The sequence below is a fragment of the Ochotona princeps genome, chromosome 4 (assembly GCF_030435755.1).
Source record: "Ochotona princeps isolate mOchPri1 chromosome 4, mOchPri1.hap1, whole genome shotgun sequence".
NCBI lineage: Eukaryota > Metazoa > Chordata > Mammalia > Lagomorpha > Ochotonidae > Ochotona > Ochotona princeps.
Genome location: NC_080835.1, coordinates 1,671,665 through 1,689,860, shown reverse-complemented (window position 1 = coordinate 1,689,860; position 18,196 = coordinate 1,671,665). Strand labels below are relative to the sequence as shown.

The 18,196-nt window shown below is 64.5% G+C and overlaps 1 protein-coding gene across 1 annotated transcript in view; it reads left to right on the top strand.

Annotated features, from left to right (window-relative positions):
- Nucleotides 1-4,011: 4,011 nt before the first annotated feature.
- The window catches only part of MUC5B (mucin 5B, oligomeric mucus/gel-forming), a 30,262-nt gene continuing 16,077 nt past the window's right edge, over nt 4,012-18,196 (top strand). Inside the window, 31 exon segments of the mRNA XM_058664139.1 lie at nt 4,012-4,081; nt 4,187-4,205; nt 4,383-4,446; nt 5,925-6,217; nt 6,300-6,414; nt 6,496-6,586; nt 6,756-6,862; nt 7,244-7,445; nt 7,567-7,692; nt 7,778-7,895; nt 8,000-8,138; nt 8,275-8,385; nt 8,527-8,596; nt 8,720-8,857; nt 9,072-9,236; nt 9,367-9,461; nt 10,060-10,186; nt 10,396-10,651; nt 10,907-10,971; nt 11,059-11,159; nt 11,241-11,392; nt 11,598-11,736; nt 11,886-11,999; nt 12,575-12,754; nt 13,028-13,267; nt 14,509-14,665; nt 14,922-15,050; nt 15,151-15,295; nt 15,377-15,420; nt 15,509-15,706; nt 16,031-17,044. Coding sequence (XP_058520122.1) covers nt 4,012-4,081; nt 4,187-4,205; nt 4,383-4,446; nt 5,925-6,217; nt 6,300-6,414; nt 6,496-6,586; nt 6,756-6,862; nt 7,244-7,445; nt 7,567-7,692; nt 7,778-7,895; nt 8,000-8,138; nt 8,275-8,385; nt 8,527-8,596; nt 8,720-8,857; nt 9,072-9,236; nt 9,367-9,461; nt 10,060-10,186; nt 10,396-10,651; nt 10,907-10,971; nt 11,059-11,159; nt 11,241-11,392; nt 11,598-11,736; nt 11,886-11,999; nt 12,575-12,754; nt 13,028-13,267; nt 14,509-14,665; nt 14,922-15,050; nt 15,151-15,295; nt 15,377-15,420; nt 15,509-15,706; nt 16,031-17,044 — 4,984 coding nt within the window.

Here is an 18,196-nt window from a genome sequence, read left to right as displayed (position 1 = left end):
CACACAGACACACACGCACACACGCACACATGGGGTTACGGGCTTCCTGGTCGCCTCCATGGCACAGCCATTGTAGCCGGCACGGCGGCCCCAGATCCTGTTTGCTCGCTCTTGTATGGCCCTAATCCTGAGCAAACGGGCCCCAGGCCTGCCTCTGCCCCGATTTCCCCACATCCTCCTGGCCCCACTGTCCAGGGCTGTGACTGCGTGCGTGCCTGGGCTGGGGCAGGGCCTGGGCTGGCCGCCTACGGTGCGCACACCGCCCCCTCCCAGCCCGCACTGCCATGCCCTCACCTGCAGGGGTCACCCCGGACCCGCTGGCCTGCATGGCAGCTGGCCCCAGTGCTGCAGGTCGGACCCCCGGATGTGACAACTGGACCCCTCCAGGTCTGACGTAGCAAGGCGTGAAGCTACACATCCATGGAGCCGAACAAACCCGGGAGGACGAGCCCAGTGAAAGCCTTGCGTATGGGCGGGGTGCCCGCCCAGGGAGCCATGCGGAGGCGGGATGTCTGCCCCAGGTCGCAGGGTTCTGAGGACCAGCAGGGAGAGGCCATGAAGGCAGTGGGAAGTACAGATTCAAGATGCAACAAAACAAAATAACCAAGGAACATCTACAGAGAGCCCCTCAGCTGCCAAAGCTCTCCCCTGCAGGTCACGGCCGCGGGCAGGTCAGCACCTCCCCTGCAGGAGACTGTGTAGCTCCAGGCTCCTGGCTTCAGCACGGGCCCAGCCTGGGCCTCTGTGGCCATCTGGGAAGTGAACCAGTCGATGGACCACTCTCTGTGTAACTTTCCAATAAATAAATAAACCTTAAAAATAAAAGTGAGGTGTAACTGAGACATTCTCAGATCAACAGTAACTGGGAGTAGACCTTCTAGACACATCTCAGGGACGCAGATCCATGACCTGTGACACCCAGGGCCCAACGGGAGGCTTATTTGAAAGTCAGAGAGAGAGAGAGCTCCCAGCTACTAGTGCTGCGTCCACTCCGCCACTAAAACAGAATGCTGCACAGCGCAGTGAGTCATCGCGATGAGCGGTGAAGCAACAACCAGGTGACCGGCATGCGGCCCGGACAGCACACTTACAGGGTGTTTATAATGACCGTTGACACTGGCTGGCATCGTGTACCAGGACAGGAGGCGCTGTGCGTTCCCTGCCTATCTCAGCTGGGCGGCCTGTGCCCGTCTCCCCTCCGGTCCGGCAGTCCGGATGACCAGGCCGAGGCCTTGGCGACATCCGTGAGATAACCGAGCTGGGACCTGAGTCCCTGGGAACTGGGAGCCGTTCGTGCTGCAGGTCACGCAGGAGGCTCAGCTTGCGAGCCTACCCGGACAGTCTCGTACGTTCTCACAGCCAAGCAAGCAAGGCAGACATTACAGAAGTGACAAGTGTTGCAATGAGCCGTGCTTACTCCATTTTGATCTTAATTCTACACTGGTTCATCCCCCAGATGCTCACAACAGCCAGAGCAGGCCAAGGCCGAAGCCAGGAGCTTCTTCAGGGTCTCCCATGTGGCTTTAGGGCCTCAGAGCTCGGGCCACCCCCCACTGCCCTGCACATGCATTAGCAGAGGGCCCAGCGTGGTAGCCTGGTGGCTAAAGTCCTGGCCTTGCATGCCCGGGATCTCATGTGGGCACCACTTTGTGTCCTGGCTGCTCCACTTCCCTCCCAGCTCCCTGCTTGTGGCCTGGGAAAGCAGTGGAGGACGGCCCAAAGCCTTGGGACCCTGCACCCGTGTGGGAGACCCGGAAGAGGTTTCTGGCTCCTGGCTTTGGGCAGTCCAGCTCCAGCCATTGCGGCCGCTTGGGGAGTGAGCCAGTGGGTGGAAGATCTTCCTGTGTCTCCTCCTCTGTGTAAATCGGCCTTTCCAATTAAAATAAATAAACCTTAGAGAAAACAAACAGCATCTCTTCCAATGGCAGGCGAGGAAGCGGAACAGGGCCGGGAGCCGACGGTCCCGACACAGCGCGGGCCGTGGCGTTGTAGGATGGACAGCGCCTCCCAGACCGGGCCATGTCCCCCACTGCTCAACCCGGGACCAGGACTCCCAGTGAGGTGTCACTCACAGGTGCCACACAAGGGTGGCCAGTACAGCTCTCTCTCTTCCTCAGGGTAGAGTGTTGTGTGGAGCTTTGAAGGGGCAGCACCCCCAAGTGGCCCAGTTGTGACCCCATGTGGAACTGGGCAGAGCTCCTGCCCAGGAAATGCCAGAGGCAGCTGGAGCCTGTCCTTGGCCCTGTACCCTGGGGTTTGAGCAGGCTCACGCAGGGGAGCGGCCTCTTCAGGGAGGGTCAGTTCTTTGTGAGCTCTGTGTGCCAGGGGCTTCACCTTGGGAGCCTCCTGTGTCCTGGACTCTGAGCACCCACCAGCTGTCCCCGCTGCCCCCCACACTGCGAATCCCCATGAGGGGCACCACACCCCAGCAGGGCCTGGCTCTGACATGGCAAAGCCGCAGGGAGGTTCCTGGCACAGCCGAGCTCACGCCTGCCCGGCTTCCCGCAGGAGCCGTGGTGGGAGCAGAGCCGCCGCCCGCCTCTGCTTCCTGGGTCTCCCGTTCCAGCTACCTCAAGTGTGAAGAAGTAAATGAAAGCCTGGTGGGTAAACAGGCGTGGCCCTGGCCACCGCATCCGGGTCGGTACAGCTGAGACCCCAGGCCCAGCTCGCTCACCTTGGCCAGGTGGGGAGGGGCTGGGCGCAGCTGCTGGCCTGCTTGCCTGCTGGGGCCAGCTGGGGTCCTGCTGCTCCATCACTCTGGAGGACTGGGGTGGGGGGGTTTGGGGCATCGCTGCTTGTCCAGCTTGCGCCTGCCCAAGCTGGTGGAGGGAGCTGCCCGAACCATCCCGGGGAAGGGGTCCCCTGGCCCCTCTGGCTTGTGAGTACAGCCACACCACCACTGTCCCCTCCCACCCACACGTCCTCTTCCCCCCCCCCCGCCTCAGCAAACCCTGGGGCCCCTCCCCAGCTGCAGTGCCCCCTCCTACTTCCTGTCCCTGGGTGGGGACCTCCCAGGAGTGCAGTCCCAGGGTGCTGTGCTTGAGGGTGACAGGCCTCTGTCAGCAGCCCCAGGGGCCACCCAGGCAGGGGCAGGAGGCGGCCCTCCTGTGCAGGCTCCCTGGGGTGCCCACCCTCGGGTGGGCTTCCTAGGTGCAGATGGGAGAGTGTCTCCCTGTAGGAGATGCAGGCTTCCTGTAGGCCTCACCCCACAGCAGCCACCTTGGCACGCCACGTGGCACCTGACTGGCATGTCCTACCCCATCAGTCCCTGGGGCGCCCTTGGGTACATGCACAGCTCACCCTGAGAACACACCACACGGGGAAGGAAGCCGTGGACACCCAGGCATGCCTCCAGCTGAGGGCCCCCAAATCTAGCCAGCACCAGCTATGCACTTGAGCCCTCGGTGCTCATTGGGGCAGCACTGTGGGCACCGTCCACTGTGGACTGCGGCAGGGCTGGCTACGGAGCTGGGAGCTGAGCAGGACAGAGAATGGGGGGCCTCTGACCCCACCCTGGCCAAGGCACACAGTGTCCTCTGCGCATTGACCATTGAACCACATATCCAGGCGTGGATTCTCTCCCTGGCACCCAACCCTGCCCGTGGCCAAATCACAGCCCCACGGTCAATCCCCACTTGCCAGGTTGGTAACAGCCTTCATGGCTCCGTCCACTCCCTACAGACTGGTGAGAGGCACTTCCGGGCAGGTGCCGGCCTCCCGCGCAGGACTGGGCACGGCAGGGAGGAAGGCAGCCCCGCCTGCCCTGGCCTCCCCCTGTTTCTCAGAAGCTGCGTAGGGCGGGTGGGGTCGGCCACAGGGCAGGGGCCAGGGCCTCCTGCCTGGCCCCTCCTCAAGAGCAAACACACAGGGCTTCTGGGGGCAGGGGGGCCGAGCCCCACGAGGCCACGCACCGGGCGCAGGGCCAAGGTTTCCTGCTACATAAGCCCTGGTCCCCGGGGAGCAGCCGCCTGCCCCTTCCCTCCTCGCCCGCCTGCTGTGCCAGCACCCAGGATGGGTGCCAGGAGTGGGAGCCGGGCCCTGGTGTGGGCCCTTGCAGCTCTGCTGCTGGTGTGGCCATCAGGTAAGGGCGAAGGTCCTGGGGCTCCTCCGGGGGCAGGTACCCCACAGCTCTGGGCCCCAGACATGGCTCTCCAGGACCACTGGGCTCAGGCTGTGGTGATGTCAGAAGCCAGAGGTCAGGCTCGGTTGGGGTTCCTGGGGAAGGAGCTATAGGCCACAAGCCTGGACATGGGATGGCTGCAGGTGCTGGGTGAGGGGGCTGCCATCGATGGGGTCTCTCGGGGTCCCAGTGAGTACCACAGCCTCCTGGCCAGTCCACACAGACAGCCCCTGCCCAGGACAGGGTCTGCCCTCCATTGCAGCTCCACACGTGGGCACCGCCTACAAGTCACGGGGCTAGAAGAGGAGCAGACCACACGGCACCTGGTCCCCGGCCTCCCAACCAGGAGCTTGTCCCGCATGTCAGCCATCACCGCAGGGCAGGCTGCACAGCTAATACTCACAGTCAACACAGAAAGACAGGCCCCGGGGCTGCTGGCCAGCGTCCACCCAGGCTTAGGTCGCAGCTGGGCAGAGCCCCATGTCCCAAGCTTCTCCAACCTGGGCAGGGACTTCCTATAGCCAGGGGACACGCATGGAGTCTGGTGTATGCGAACAGGGATGGCCCGCACCTGTGCACACAGCCTCCCTGGGCCCTGCGGTGGCCACTTGGACCTGGGTTGGGTGGACAGGGGAGCCCTGGGAGCAAAGGTTGAGGTGCTCATGGCGACTCGGCTGTCGTGCGCCAAGCAGGTGCCATGGTGGCGGCACGGCCTGGCCTGACAGCAGGGCCTCAGGATGCCTCCTCCAGGAGCCCGTGAGGCCCTGCCCCAACCTCCTGCATCCCTGCAGGCCCAGAAGTGGGTGCCCAGCCCAGGCCTGCAGAGGGAGGCGTGGGTGAGGCTGCCCCTTCCAGGCCCTTGGTCAGGCTGCAGGAAGAGGTGTAGCATGGTGGCGGCAGCCTTGGGACCCCCACAGCAGTCCCCTCCTGCACCCCAGGCCAGCCGGCTTCAGTTCGGGGCTGGTTCTGGTCTCAGGTTTCTGCTAAGTCACGGCCGGGAGCCTCGGGCTGCCTGTGCCCGACAAAGGTCGCCTTTGTCCTGTGGAGGACACAAGGGATGGACACAGTCTTACCCCCAACAGTCCAGGCCACAGCCAATGGCACTTTCTGATTCCAGTTCCCTGGAGCAGTTCCAGTTCCAGCAGCCCCTGGGGACTGGCGGGGGCAGTGCGGAGAGGCAGGCAGCAGCCACCCGCTGGGCCAGGGCTCGCCCATGCCAGTGCTCAGCTCCCTTCCGGAAGTGTCCATTCTGCTGGGGTCACTGAGGGCCGTGGGCACTGATGGGGTCGCTTCTCCTTTGCTGCCCACAGAGACGCAGGAGCCGAGCCCAGCGAGCACAGTGCGTGAGGCAGACGGAGGTGCGGAGATTGGCGGGCCATGGGGTGGGAAGCAGCAGAGACCCCACAGTGACGAGACGCCCCTGAGGGGGCCATGAGACCCTTCAGAGCTCACACACACACACACACACACACACACACACGGAACAGCCCCCAGAGACATCTGGCAGATGGGGCGGGTCTCTGGGGGGACAGGATGCCCCTCAGTTGCTGCTGTCCCCTGGGGTGGCCAGTGAGGACGGGACCTCCCTGGTGACCCTGCCTTGCTCCACAGCAGCCCACCCCACACGCTGGTCGACTTGGCCGGTGACCTTCACCCCGTCCATTCCTGTCTACCCTGCCATGAACTGTAAGTGGACAGCTCTCTTTGCTGGAGGAGGCTGGGAGGATGGAGGGGAGCTTGCTTGGGGTGGGGGGACACGGTGTGGCTGTTGAGGGATGGCGAGCTGGAAATGTGGCAGCGTCAGACGTGGCCCCCCATAACACTGTTCCCCGCAGCCCGTGCCCCTGCGCACAACGGCCGTGTGTGCAGCACCTGGGGAGACTTCCACTACAAGACCTTCGACGGCGCCGTCTTCCGCTTCCCCGGCCTCTGCAACTACGTGTTCTCTGCACACTGCGGCGCCGCCTACGAGGACTTCAACATTCAGCTGCGCCGAGGCCTCGCGTCCTCCCTGCCAGTGGTCACCCGCGTGGTGCTCAAGGCCCAGGGGATGGTGCTGGAGCTGAGCAACGGCTCGGTCTTCCTTGGAGGGCAGCGGTGAGCTGGGTCCCTGGGCTGGGGTCAGAGGGCACAGCGGGCAGGGAGGGAAGCCCCAGGCACAGCCGGCTTCTTCTGGCAGGGAGGACCTGCCCCTGAGCCGTGCAGGCCTTCTGGTGGAGCGAAATAGCCATTACGTCAAGGTCAGCCTCCGCGGGATCCTCACCTTCGTGTGGAATGAGGAGGACAGTGCCCTGGTGAGGATGCCCGCGGGGGGCTGGGCAGGGCCAGGGGCAGGGGGCAGAGGCGCTGAGGCCACCCTGTCCCCACCCCGTCAGCTGGAGCTGGACCCCAAGTACGTGAACCAGACGTGCGGCCTCTGTGGGGACTTCAATGGACTCCCGGCTGCCGGCGAGTTTTATGGCCACTGTGAGCGCTGCCCAACCCGGGTCCTTCCCTGCCACCCTCTCATGTCTTGGGGGAGGTTGGGGGTGGGGCAACGCTCATGGGCATGTCCTTGAAGGGCCCTGGGGGGGGTCTTAGCACAGAGTGGACAGGTCCCCTGGCGGCCATCCAGTGAGCACTTCTTGTCTGGCAGACGCCAGGCTGAGCCCCCTGCAGTTCGGGAACCTACAGAAGCTAGACGGCCCCACCGAACAGTGCCAGGACCCCCTGCCCTCGCCAGCTGCCAACTGCACAGATGAGGTGAGTGCCTTTCCTGGGGGCAGCAGGAGCTGGGCCAGGGGCGGGAGACCAAGTAATATCCACAGAATCCAGCAGAGGACGTGGCTCGGCTGGGGCCGTCAGGGTATGAATGTAGCAAGGACAGGAGTAGGAGCTGGGGCACAATAGGGGATGCCCGCACCTGTGCTGGGCACTCCTGTGAGCTGTGGGGGTACCAAGAAGCTACAGGATCCCAGACTGTTGGGCAAGCCCCTGGCACCTGGGTGGGCGGCACTGCCTGGAGTCCGGGGCCCTGCCTCTCCCAGGTGCACGGCCCTCACCCGAGGGGAACAGTGGAAGGGAGTGACGGGTAAACGAGAGGGAGGAAGGGGCGGCAGGTGCCCAGCCCGCTGTGCCACCCAGGAGGACGTCTGCCGCCGCACGCTGCTGGGACCCGCCTTTGTCGAGTGCCATGTGCTGGTGGATGTCGATCCCTACGTGGCCGCCTGCGTGCAAGACCTGTGCCGCTGCCCCAGCTGCCCGTGCGCCACGTTGGCCGAGTATTCCCGCCAGTGCACCCACGCCGGTGGCCGGCCGCAGAACTGGAGGCGGCCCGACCTCTGCCGTGAGCAACCCTGCCCACAGAGGGCACTGGGGGCAGGGGGACAGCCGGGGGCACAGGCACGGAGTGCTGCCCCCTGCACCCCGAGTCCCCTCCTGGGCCAAGCATTACCTCCCCCTTGCAGCCCGCACCTGCCCCCTCAACACTCAGCCCCAGGAGTGTGGCTCGGCCTGTGCCAGCACCTGCTCCAACCCCCAGCACGCCCAGCTCTGCGAGGACCACTGCACCGATGGCTGCTTCTGCCCCCCAGGCAAGTGCCCGCCTCACTCGGGCACCGGTGGGGCGGGGTAGGAGGCGCGTGTGCAGAGACTGAGTTCTTGTGTCCCCGCCCCCAGGCACGGTGCTGGATGACATCACACACTCGGGCTGCCTGCGCCTAGAGCAGTGCCCCTGCACCCATGGGGGCCGCACCTACGCCCCCGGGGCCTCCTTCTCAACCAGCTGCAGCTCGTGGTGGGTCTGGGTCTCCCCAGCCACCCCGGGGCAGGGGCAGGGTTGGGGTCCAGGTCAGGCTCCCCATGCCGTGCTCTTTGGCTCATGGCCTTCCTTGCCGCCAGCACCTGCACTGGGGGCATGTGGCAGTGCCAGGACATGCCGTGCCCAGGCACCTGCACCGTGAGGGGTGGCTCGCACATCTCCACCTATGACGAGAAGCTCTACAACTTACATGGCGACTGCAGCTACGTCCTGTCCAAGGTGCAGCCGCGGGCGCGGGCTGTGCCTGGGGAAGGGTCCTGCGACAGGGCTGGGCCCCACCCCTACCCCACACACCTCCCCTCTCCTCCCACCCCTATCCCGTGCGCCTCACCTCTCTCCCCCCACCCGCCCCCAGCAATGTGCTGACCACACCTTCACCGTGCTGGCCGAGCTGCGGAGGTGCGGCCTGACGGACAGTGAGAGCTGCCTCAAGGCACTGACCCTCAGCCTTCCCAGCACAGACACGGTGAGGGCCGCCCGGGCCCGGCTCCCCTGCGCTGGGTTGGGGGGACCCCAAGCAGACAGCTGGAGGCCCAGGCTCCCCTCGAGTGGCTCTGGGTCACTAACTCCCTCCCCAGGGTCCTGACCAGCGCTCCCCGCTCCCCAGGTCATCCGGATCCAGGCGGGTGGATCGGTGTTCGTGAACTCCATCTACACCCAGCTGCCCGTGTCTGCAGGTGTGTACTCCCCAACCCCAGGGCGGAGTTCTGAGCCTGGCTGCTTCTGCAAGGCCCCGCCCAGGTCACCATGGGGGTGCGGGAAGGGTTGGTATGGGAGACCTGACGTCACCCTCCCCGCAGCCAACATCACCATCTTCAGCCCCTCCTCTTTCTTCATCGTGGTGCACACCAGCCTCGGCCTGCAGCTGCAGGTGCAACTGGTACCCCTCATGCAGGTGTTCCTCAGGCTGGACCCTGCCCACCGCGGCCAGATGTGTGGTGAGGCTCGTGTCCGCGGGGGACCAGGCTCAGCTCCCAGGCTGGGGTGGATGGGGACTGGGGAGACGCCAGCACCCACCCTGGGCTCAGCTGCACCTCCTTGGCTCTGGCCCCACCGGGAAGGGGGTGCGGGGAGACGAGCCTGTTGTAGGCTGCCTCATGGCGGTGCCTAGAGCCGGGGCTGAGGGCCCACTGATGCGGGCCCGGCCCCCAGGCCTCTGCGGGAACTTCAATCAGAACCAGGCAGACGACTTCGTGGCCCTCAGTGGTGTGGTGGAGGGCACAGGGGCTGCCTTTGCCAACACGTGGAAGACCCAAGCCACCTGCCCGGATGCCAAGAACAGCATTGAGGACCCGTGCTCGCTCAGTGTGGAGAATGGTACCCGGCCTTGGCCTGCCCTGGAGTGGAACCCGGAACCCCACTCAGGGAGGGAGCACAGGGACTCAAGGGGTCGGGCGGATCCTTGTGTCAGAGCTGACCCTCCCTGCCCCCTCCCACCACCACCCAGAGAACTACGCCCAGTACTGGTGCTCACGGTTGACCGACCCTGCTGGCGCCTTCGCATCCTGTCACTCCACTGTCAACCCCGCGTCCTTCCACTCGGTGAGAGATGTGGGCGGGAGGGGGCGGAGGGGCTTCCCGGCTCCCAGTGGCTCTAGGTGGTGGCCTTCCAGGGCAGCCAGCACCACGTGGGGCTCCTGGCCTCTCCCAGGGAGCCACTGGCTGCACTGTGCCCACACCTGCCCACAGCTGTCGGGGTCTTAAAACAACCCCAGGACTCTGGGCCTAAGACCCCCAGCTTAGTCCAGCCCAGCCCAGCCCAGTGGGGCCCCATCTTCACTAAAGGCAGCCAGCTCGGCACTGAGCTCTTAGCTACTTCTGAAGGGGCTGTAACTCCAGGTGGCAGCCCCAGGCCCACTCTGCCAGGTGTGCCCACCACCCTGGAGCCCCAGCCCACTTGTCTCACTCCCTCCATGGCACCCGCCGCATACACATGCCAGGCCTGGCCTTGCCCTAGGTCCGGCCCAACCCAGCTGCGCCCACGCAGCCCTGGCCTGGAAGTCCCTACCACCTCCACATGACATCCAGGCCTCCAGGATGCCCCCTGAGAGTCAAATCCAGGAGGTGGGAGGCAGGGCCAGTGGCAGCTGGAGGGTCCCTGCTGGGCCAGGTCCCTGACACCCGCCGGCCCCGCCCCCAGAACTGCCTCTTCGACACCTGCAACTGCGAGAAGAGCGAGGACTGCATGTGTGCAGCCCTGGCCTCCTACGTGCACGCCTGCGCGGCCAAGGGCGTGCTGCTGCGCGGCTGGCGGGACGGCGCCTGCAGTGAGTACCCGCCAGCAGCACCCTCCTCCAGGCCGTGGCAGCAGGGGAGGGTGGCACGGGGTGTATGTGTTATCTCGACTTTGCCAAGGGCTTGGCATCCTATGCCCCCAAGTCACCACTGGGGACTTTGAACCTCTCCCTTGGGTGGGTGAACCCCAGGCCGCTGTGAGCCGCCGGGGGCTGACTCCTCCCTCTCCCACTGGCCACAGCCAAGTACATGAGCGGCTGCCCCAAGTCACAGAACTACTCCTACGTGGTAGACAGCTGCCAGTCCACCTGCCGTGCCCGCAGCGAGCCCGACCTCACCTGCGCCGTCAGTTTCGTGCCCGTGGACGGCTGTGCCTGCCCTCAGGGCACCTTCCTGAATGACGCGGGCGCCTGTGTGGCCGCCCAGGAGTGTCCCTGCTACTTCCAGGGCCTGGTGATGGCACCCGGAGAGGTGGTGCATGACCAGGGCACCGTGTGGTAGGGAGGGGCCACCCTGACTGCGGGTCCTGGACACAGAGGGGCTGGGTGGGGAGCGGGATCCCTGTGGCCCCAGACTGCCCCGAAGGTCCCGGGACCCAGTGCAAAGCAGGGGTGATGGGGCCCCTCGCCCTAGGCTTGGCTGCCTCTTGCCCACCCCACAGCCTTCCCGGCAGCATCCTGGTCTCCGATGGAGGCACGTGGTGGGGTGAGGGCGTGCAGGGCGCCCCAGGCTGACGGCCCCTTCTCTCCTAGTTCGTGCTCTGGTGGGAAGCTGAGCTGCCTGGGAACAGCACTGCTGCGGACAGGGAACAGCACGGGTAAGTCCCCATCCCCTCTGTGGGCCCCCACTGTTCCAGGGCCGGGAGGGGCCTCAGCCCAGGACACTGCACATACTACCCTCCCAGGCTGCGCGGCGCCCATGGTGTATGTGGACTGCAGCGACACCCCAGCCGGTACCCCAGGCGCCGAGTGCCTCCGGAGCTGCCACACGCTGGATGTGGACTGCGTAAGTGGCCCTGGCGCTGCCAGGCGGGTAAGGGGCCTCCCAGTGCCACAGCCGCTGACTGGATCTTGTCCATGCCCACAGTTCAGCACACACTGCGTGTCTGGCTGTGTGTGCCCATCCGGGCTGGTGTCAGACGGGAGCGGGGGCTGTGTGGTCGAGGAGGACTGCCCTTGCCTGCACAATGAGGCTGCCTACCAGCCGGGTCAGACCATCCGTGTGGGCTGCAACACCTGGTGAGTTCAGGGACCTTGGGAGTGGGGGACTGGAATGGAGCATGAGAGCTGCAGGGGAGACCCTGGGCACCCTGCATGCTTGAAGGCGCCTGGGGTGCCAGGTGTCGAGCCCCCTACACCAAGGGTCACCCCGGGAACCCCACTCTGGAGGACCATGAGTCTGGGGAGAAAGCCTCATCTCAGGTCCCACACTCCTCCCCTGCAGCACTTGCAGAAAGCGCAGGTGGGAGTGCAGCCAGAGGCCCTGCCTGGGCACCTGCGTGTCCTACGGGGACGGCCACTTCATCACCTTCGACGGCGAGCGCTACAGCTTTGAAGGCAACTGCGAGTACACCCTGGCCCAGGTGCATGCGGTCCACATCCCGTGCCTCCCACAGGCCTCCTACAGGTCCACGGCCCCCCACCCCGTGCCTCCCACAGGCCTCCCACAGGCCTCCCACAGGCCCAGAGCTCTGAGGCCATGACCAGCGCCCTCTGTCCCCTCGTGTCCCAGGACTACTGTGGGGGCAATGGCACAGCTGATGGCTCCTTCCGCATCCTCACGGAGAACGTGCCCTGCGGGACCACGGGGACCACCTGCTCCAAAGCCATCAAGCTGTTCGTGGAGGTGCGCGGGGAGGGCTTGCCCAGGCTGCCACTGCAGCTGACCAGTACTGAGACCTCTGCAGATGCTCAGCTGGCAGGGCCTGGCTCCTTGGAGAGGCCCCGGGGGCGTCCTTGTGGCTGCCCACAGAGCCTGTGGGCACCAGGCAGCCCTGGTCTCTGCCTCCTGCTTCCCCACCTTCTTCCCTGCTCAGCTCAGGGCCTGCTCATGATGGAACCCTCACTCAGCCCATGTCCAAAGAGCCTGCTTCCAGGTTCCCAGCTTGGGGTTCAAACATGAACAGATCTTTTCCTGGGGGTGCATTCTGCTCCCCACACCCAGCCACACCCCGGCAAGGTGGGGATCAGAGGAGCAGAGTGGCTGGGCCTGGGCCCTGAAGGTGGAGCCACGGGGTGCTGGTGGCCCTGATGCTCTACTTCCTGCCCAGCCTCTGCCAGTTCCCTGGAGACCCCAAGAGTCTGGCCCATCCCTCACCTGCATGTCCCTGAGTGCCCGTGGCCGGTCTCGGGAGAGTGGCTGGCCTCCAGGGCCCCTCAGCTGTCTGCCTCCTGCAGCCCCCACTCTGCTGTGTCCCACAGGGCACGGAGCTGCTCCTGGAGGAGGAAGCAGTCAAGGTTGCAGAGAGCGTGCCTGCCAGGGACCTTCCCTACAGGGTCCGCCACATGGGCCTGTTCCTGGTGATCGAGACCCGCCATGGGGTGGTCATGGCCTGGGACCGCAAGACCAGCGTATTCATCTGGCTAAGCCAAGATTACAAGGTGAGTGTGGGCAGGTTGCCTCCCGCCAGAGCCAGCTGAGGCCTGGGCTTCCTTAAGCGGTGCCACGCATCAGAGCCCTGTGACGGCTAGGACCTGTGCCCCCACCTCGGGCAGGTTAGGGCTCTGCCTGGGAGCAGGACTCCACCATCCACTGCTCCCTACAATTTCACACAGCACTGCCCAAGGCCCAGGATGCCACCCTGTGCCCCTCCTCCTCATAAACCCCCTACCTCCTCCCGCGACCCCAGGCCCACGGGTCTCTGCACCTCTCAGGGCAGGGTCTGCGGCCTGTGTGGGAACTTTGACGACAACGCCGTCAACGACTTCACCACACGGAGCCAGTCCGTGGTGGGCGATGCCCTGGAGTTCGGGAACAGCTGGAAGTCCTCGCCGTCCTGCCCAGATGCCCAGGTTCCCGAGGACGCCTGCACTGCCAACCCCTACCGCAAGTCCTGGGCCCAGAGGCAATGCAGCATCCTCAACAGTGCCACCTTCGCCACCTGCCATTCTCAGGTGAGGCTCGGGCTGCTCCCATCTCCTGGGAGGAGGGTCTGGCCAGGACTGGGCACAGAGCCATGCTTGGGTTTCCTGGGGGATCCGTTGACCACAGCCTTGGTCAGGGGTCTTGGCGGGGCCTCAGCCACCCCCCTGTCTCCACGGCCCGTAGGCCTACCCAGCCCCCAGGAATATAGCGGGCACTCCCGCAGTCCAGCCAGGCAGGGTTGGGCCCAGCCCCAGTGAAGAGCCGAGGGTCTGCATAGAGAGGCAGTTCCTTTACTGGTCCATACCCTGTGGAGAGGAGCAGCTGGAAGAGGCTGCCAGGGTGCCCTGCTCATGCCAGGGTGCCCTGCTGGGCAGGGGCACACCCCATTCTGTCAGGCCAGGCTTACGTGGCGGCAGATGGGGCCGCATGAGTGCTTGGGTCCGCCCTGGGTGTACCACGTGGGAGCAGGCCCTCATGGCCCTCCTGGTCAGGGTGGGTCAGCCACAGGACCAAGATGGTGCCACCCTCCCTCTGCCCAGGGTTTGTGTGTCAGGTGCCTGGGAGGATCTGGCATGCTCTGGCTCCTGGGCTCCAAGCAGAGGTCAAGGGACAGGCCTGTACACACAGCTCCCGTTCTGGGGACAGCTGGCAGGGGATGGGGCTGCAGTACAGGGGACCTGGGCAAGGAGGCCCTATGCACAGTGGGGAACTGTAGTCCGGGGCACCATACTGAGGTAGAGACCAAATCTGGAAACGAACACAAACCACAGGGGTGGCAGGGCAGGGGTGGCCAGAACAGGGGCAGCCAGGGCAGGGCTGGCAGGGCAGGGGTGACCAGGGAGGCTTGGAACTGCAGGCCAGCTGACCAGAGTCCACATGCACAAGAGAAAAGGCCCCGAGAACATGCAGGTGCGCAGGAAGGGGCCCACAGCTGGAGGCCCACAGGTGCGCAGGAAGGGGCCCACAGCTGGAGGCCCACGGGTGCGCAGGAAGGGGCCCACAGCTGGAGGCCCACGGGTGCGCAGGAAGGGGCCCACAGCTGGAGGCCCACGGGTGTGCAGGAAGGGGCCCACAGCTGGAGGCCCACGGGTGCACAGGTGGGTTGGAGGGACAAAAATCTGTTTGCAATACTCAGGCCTCACATAGTTCCAGAGTTGGGAGCTCAGCCTGCTGGTGTGAGCATCATACTAAGTGGCCAACGACTGCCCCTGGCTTGAGCGGGGCTGGGCCTTCCTTCTTGCTGAGCCATACCTTGGCCACTCTGTCCCAGGTTGACTCTGCCAAGTACTACGAGGCCTGCGTGCAGGACGCCTGCGCCTGTGACTCGGGGGGTGACTGTGAGTGCTTCTGCACCGCCGTGGCTGCTTATGCCCAGGCCTGCCGCGAGGCAGGCGTGTGCGTGTCCTGGAGGAGCCCGGACGTCTGCCGTGAGTGCTCAGGGCGCGGTCTGTGGTGCTGAAAGGCGGGGCTTCTGGGGCGACAGGAGGAGGTGGGGTCCCAACAGGAGCATACCCACCACAGGCAGCCATGGCCACTCACATGGCTGCAGACCCCTGTATGATGCATGGCATGCGATGGCTGTCTGGAGAATGGGGTGTCCCAGGGCGGAGCTGGGAAGCACCCTGTGCAATCCCTGGGGACCCCACAGGTGTGTTTTCAGCTGTGCCTCCCCGCACCCCACAGCCTTGTTCTGTGAGTACTACAACTCCCACGGGGAGTGTGAGTGGCACCATGAGCCGTGCGGGGCTCCCTGCCTGAGAACCTGCCGGAACCCTGAGGGCCAGTGTCTGGTGGACCTGCCCGGTCTGGAAGGTGAGGGGCAGCTGGAACGGGGGCTGGGGAGGGCTCCTGACAGGGAGCACTCCAGGCAGGGGAAGGCCAAGGACCCAGCAAGCACCCACGCCTACCCTAGGCTGCTACCCAAGGTGCCCAGCAGATGAGCCCTTCTTCAGCGAGGACCAGATGAAGTGCGTGGCTCAGTGCGGCTGCTATGACCAAGAGGGACACTACTACGACGTTGGTGCGTGGGTCCCCACAACAGAGAACTGCCAGGCCTGGTGAGTGAGGGGCACAGGGCTGTAGGAGGTGGTAGGGCGGGGGCCGCCCATCGCATGCTCAGCTCTCCGCCCCTCCCCCAGTAACTGCACTCCAGGCGGCCTGCAGTGCACACATAGCCTTGCAGGTGAGCAGGGTGCTGGGCTTGGGCAGGGTAGGGGGGCAGGTAGGGGGCTGGGAGGGCCCCACGTGAGCCAGCCTTTCGTCGCTCCCAGCCTGTAGCTGCAACTACGAGGGCAAGGCCTATGGCTACGGGGATGTCATCTACAACACAACCGACGGCCTTGGGGCCTGCCTGATCGCGGTCTGTGGGGACAACGGCACCATCTCACGGAGGATGGAGGAGTGCCCCGGGGTCTCCACCACAGCCCCCTTCACCTTCACCACCACTGCCCTCCCACCACCCACCACAGGTCAGCACCCTGTCCACCTGAGGCTCGCCTAGAGGGCCCAAGAGTGCAGGTGCCCAGCAGGGTCCCACCAGCCACCCAGAAACTCCCGTGGGTGCATAGCCCCAAGCATGTGTTCAGGAGCCCTGAAGTCTTCCCAGGGCGCTCCCAGCTGCACCCTCAAAAGCTAGCTCAGCCAGGAAACAGTCCCCGCTGGGACTTAGGGTGGGCCTGGCGGGTCCCCATGCACTGTAGGACAGGCCCCAGTCCCAGAGAAAGAGTCCTCTGCCGTGGCCAGGGAGCATGGCAGGGCATCGCCGAGGCTGCAGCCCCGTTCATGTTCCACAGGCTCGGAGACCACCACCTCCACCGCCTGCATTCGCGAAGTCTGCAGCTGGTCCCCCTGGTATGACGGAGGCCGCCCTGAGCCGGGGATGGCTGGCGGCGACTTTGAGACATTTGCGAACCTCAGGCACAGGGGGTACCAGCTGTGCTGGAGCCCAGTGGACATCGAATGCCGTGCACAGCAACTGCCTGACATCCCCTTAGAGGAGCTGGGCCAGAGGGTGGACTGTGACGTGGGCCGGGGACTCTCCTGCTTCAATGCAGAACAGAGCCCCGCTCTCTGCCACAACTACGAGCTGCGTGTGCTGTGCTGCCAGCCCACACCCTGCGAACCCACCACAAGCGTCACTTCCCAGCCTAGGACGAAAACAGAGACCTCTGTGCCCACGGCCACCCAAGGGACCACCACGCCTGGGTCCCTGTCCACATCCGTGGGGACATCAGGAGGGCTGACAACCTGGAGAGACAGAGTGACCAACTCCCACCTGATGTCCACGTCACCCACAACAGTGCTTCCTGCTTCCAAGACACCAAACACTGCCACCACCAGCCACAGGGTGACCCAGTGCATATCCCGCTGCCAGTGGACAGAGTGGCTGGACGTGGACTACCCCACATCTGAGGACACAGGTGGGGACATGGAGACCTACGAGAACATGCGGGCTGCAGGGATACCAGTGTGCGCACAGCCGCAGATCATCCAGTGTGAGGCCGAGAACTACCCCGGGCAGTCCCTGGAGCAGGTGGGTCAGAAGGTGCACTGTGATGTACGTGTGGGCTTGGTGTGCCGCAACCAGGAGCAACCGGGCCTGTTCCGCATGTGCTACAACTACAGGGTCCGTGTGCTGTGCTGCGAGGTCAGCCACTGTGGGTCCAGCAAATCCACACCATCCACTACCATCCCCACGACCACCAACGTGCCCAGCACCCGGCAAAGTCGCTGGACACCCACTGCAGCCACGACAACAAAGGGGTCACAGACCACAAGCCATGTGCTGACAACAAGCACACAGCCACGTTCCACATTCAGAACGTGGACAACACAGACATGGCCAGGCAGCTCCCAGACCACGAGCCATGTGACAACAACAACCACACAGCAGCCGTCCACAGCCGAGCCTGAGACAACCAGCACGTGGACAACACAGACATCAACAGGCAGCTCCCAGACCAAGAGCCACATAACCACTAAAGCCACAGAGAAGCTGTCCACTGCCCAGTCTGCGACAACCAGCACATGGACAACACAGACAACCCCAGGCAGCTCCCTGACCACAGGACACAGGGACACTACAACCACACAGCAGCCGTCCACAGCACAGCCTGAGACCACTAGAACGTGGACAACACAGACATCAAGAGGCAGCTCCCACCAGACCACGAGCCACGTGACCACCAAAGGCACACAGCAGCCGACCACCACCCAGTCTGAGACAACCAGCACATGGACAACACAGACATCAACAGGCAGCTCCCACCAGACCACGAGCCATGTGACAACAACAACCACACAGCAGCCGTCCACAGCCCAGCCTGAGACCACTAGAACGTGGACAACACAGACACCAACAGGCAGCTCCCACAAGACGACAACATACGTGACCTCAACAGGCACAGAGCAGACTTCCACAGCCCAGCCTGAGACAACCAGCACGTGGACAACACAGACATCAAGAGGCAGCTCCCAGAACACCAGCTATGTAACCACAACAACCACAGAGCAGCTGTCCACAGCCCAGCCTGAGACCAGTGCAAGAACAGCACAGACATCATCAGGCAGCTCCCAGACCACGAGCCAAATGATCACTATGACCAGACAGCAGTCGTCCACTGCCCAGCCTGATACCACTAGAACCTGGACAACACAGACATCAACAGGCAGCTCCCAGACCAAGAGCCACATAACCACTAAAGCCACAGAGAAGCTGTCCACTGCCCAGCCTGCGACAGCCAGCACATGGACAACACAGACAACCCCAGGCAGCTACCTGACCACGAGCCATGTGACAACAACAACCACACAGCAGCCGTCCACAGCCGAGCCTGAGACAACCAGCACGTGGACAACACAGACATCAATAGGTAGCTCCCTGACCAAGAGCCACATAACCACTAAAGCCACAGAGAAGCTGTCCACTGCCCAGTCTGAGACAACCAGCACATGGACAA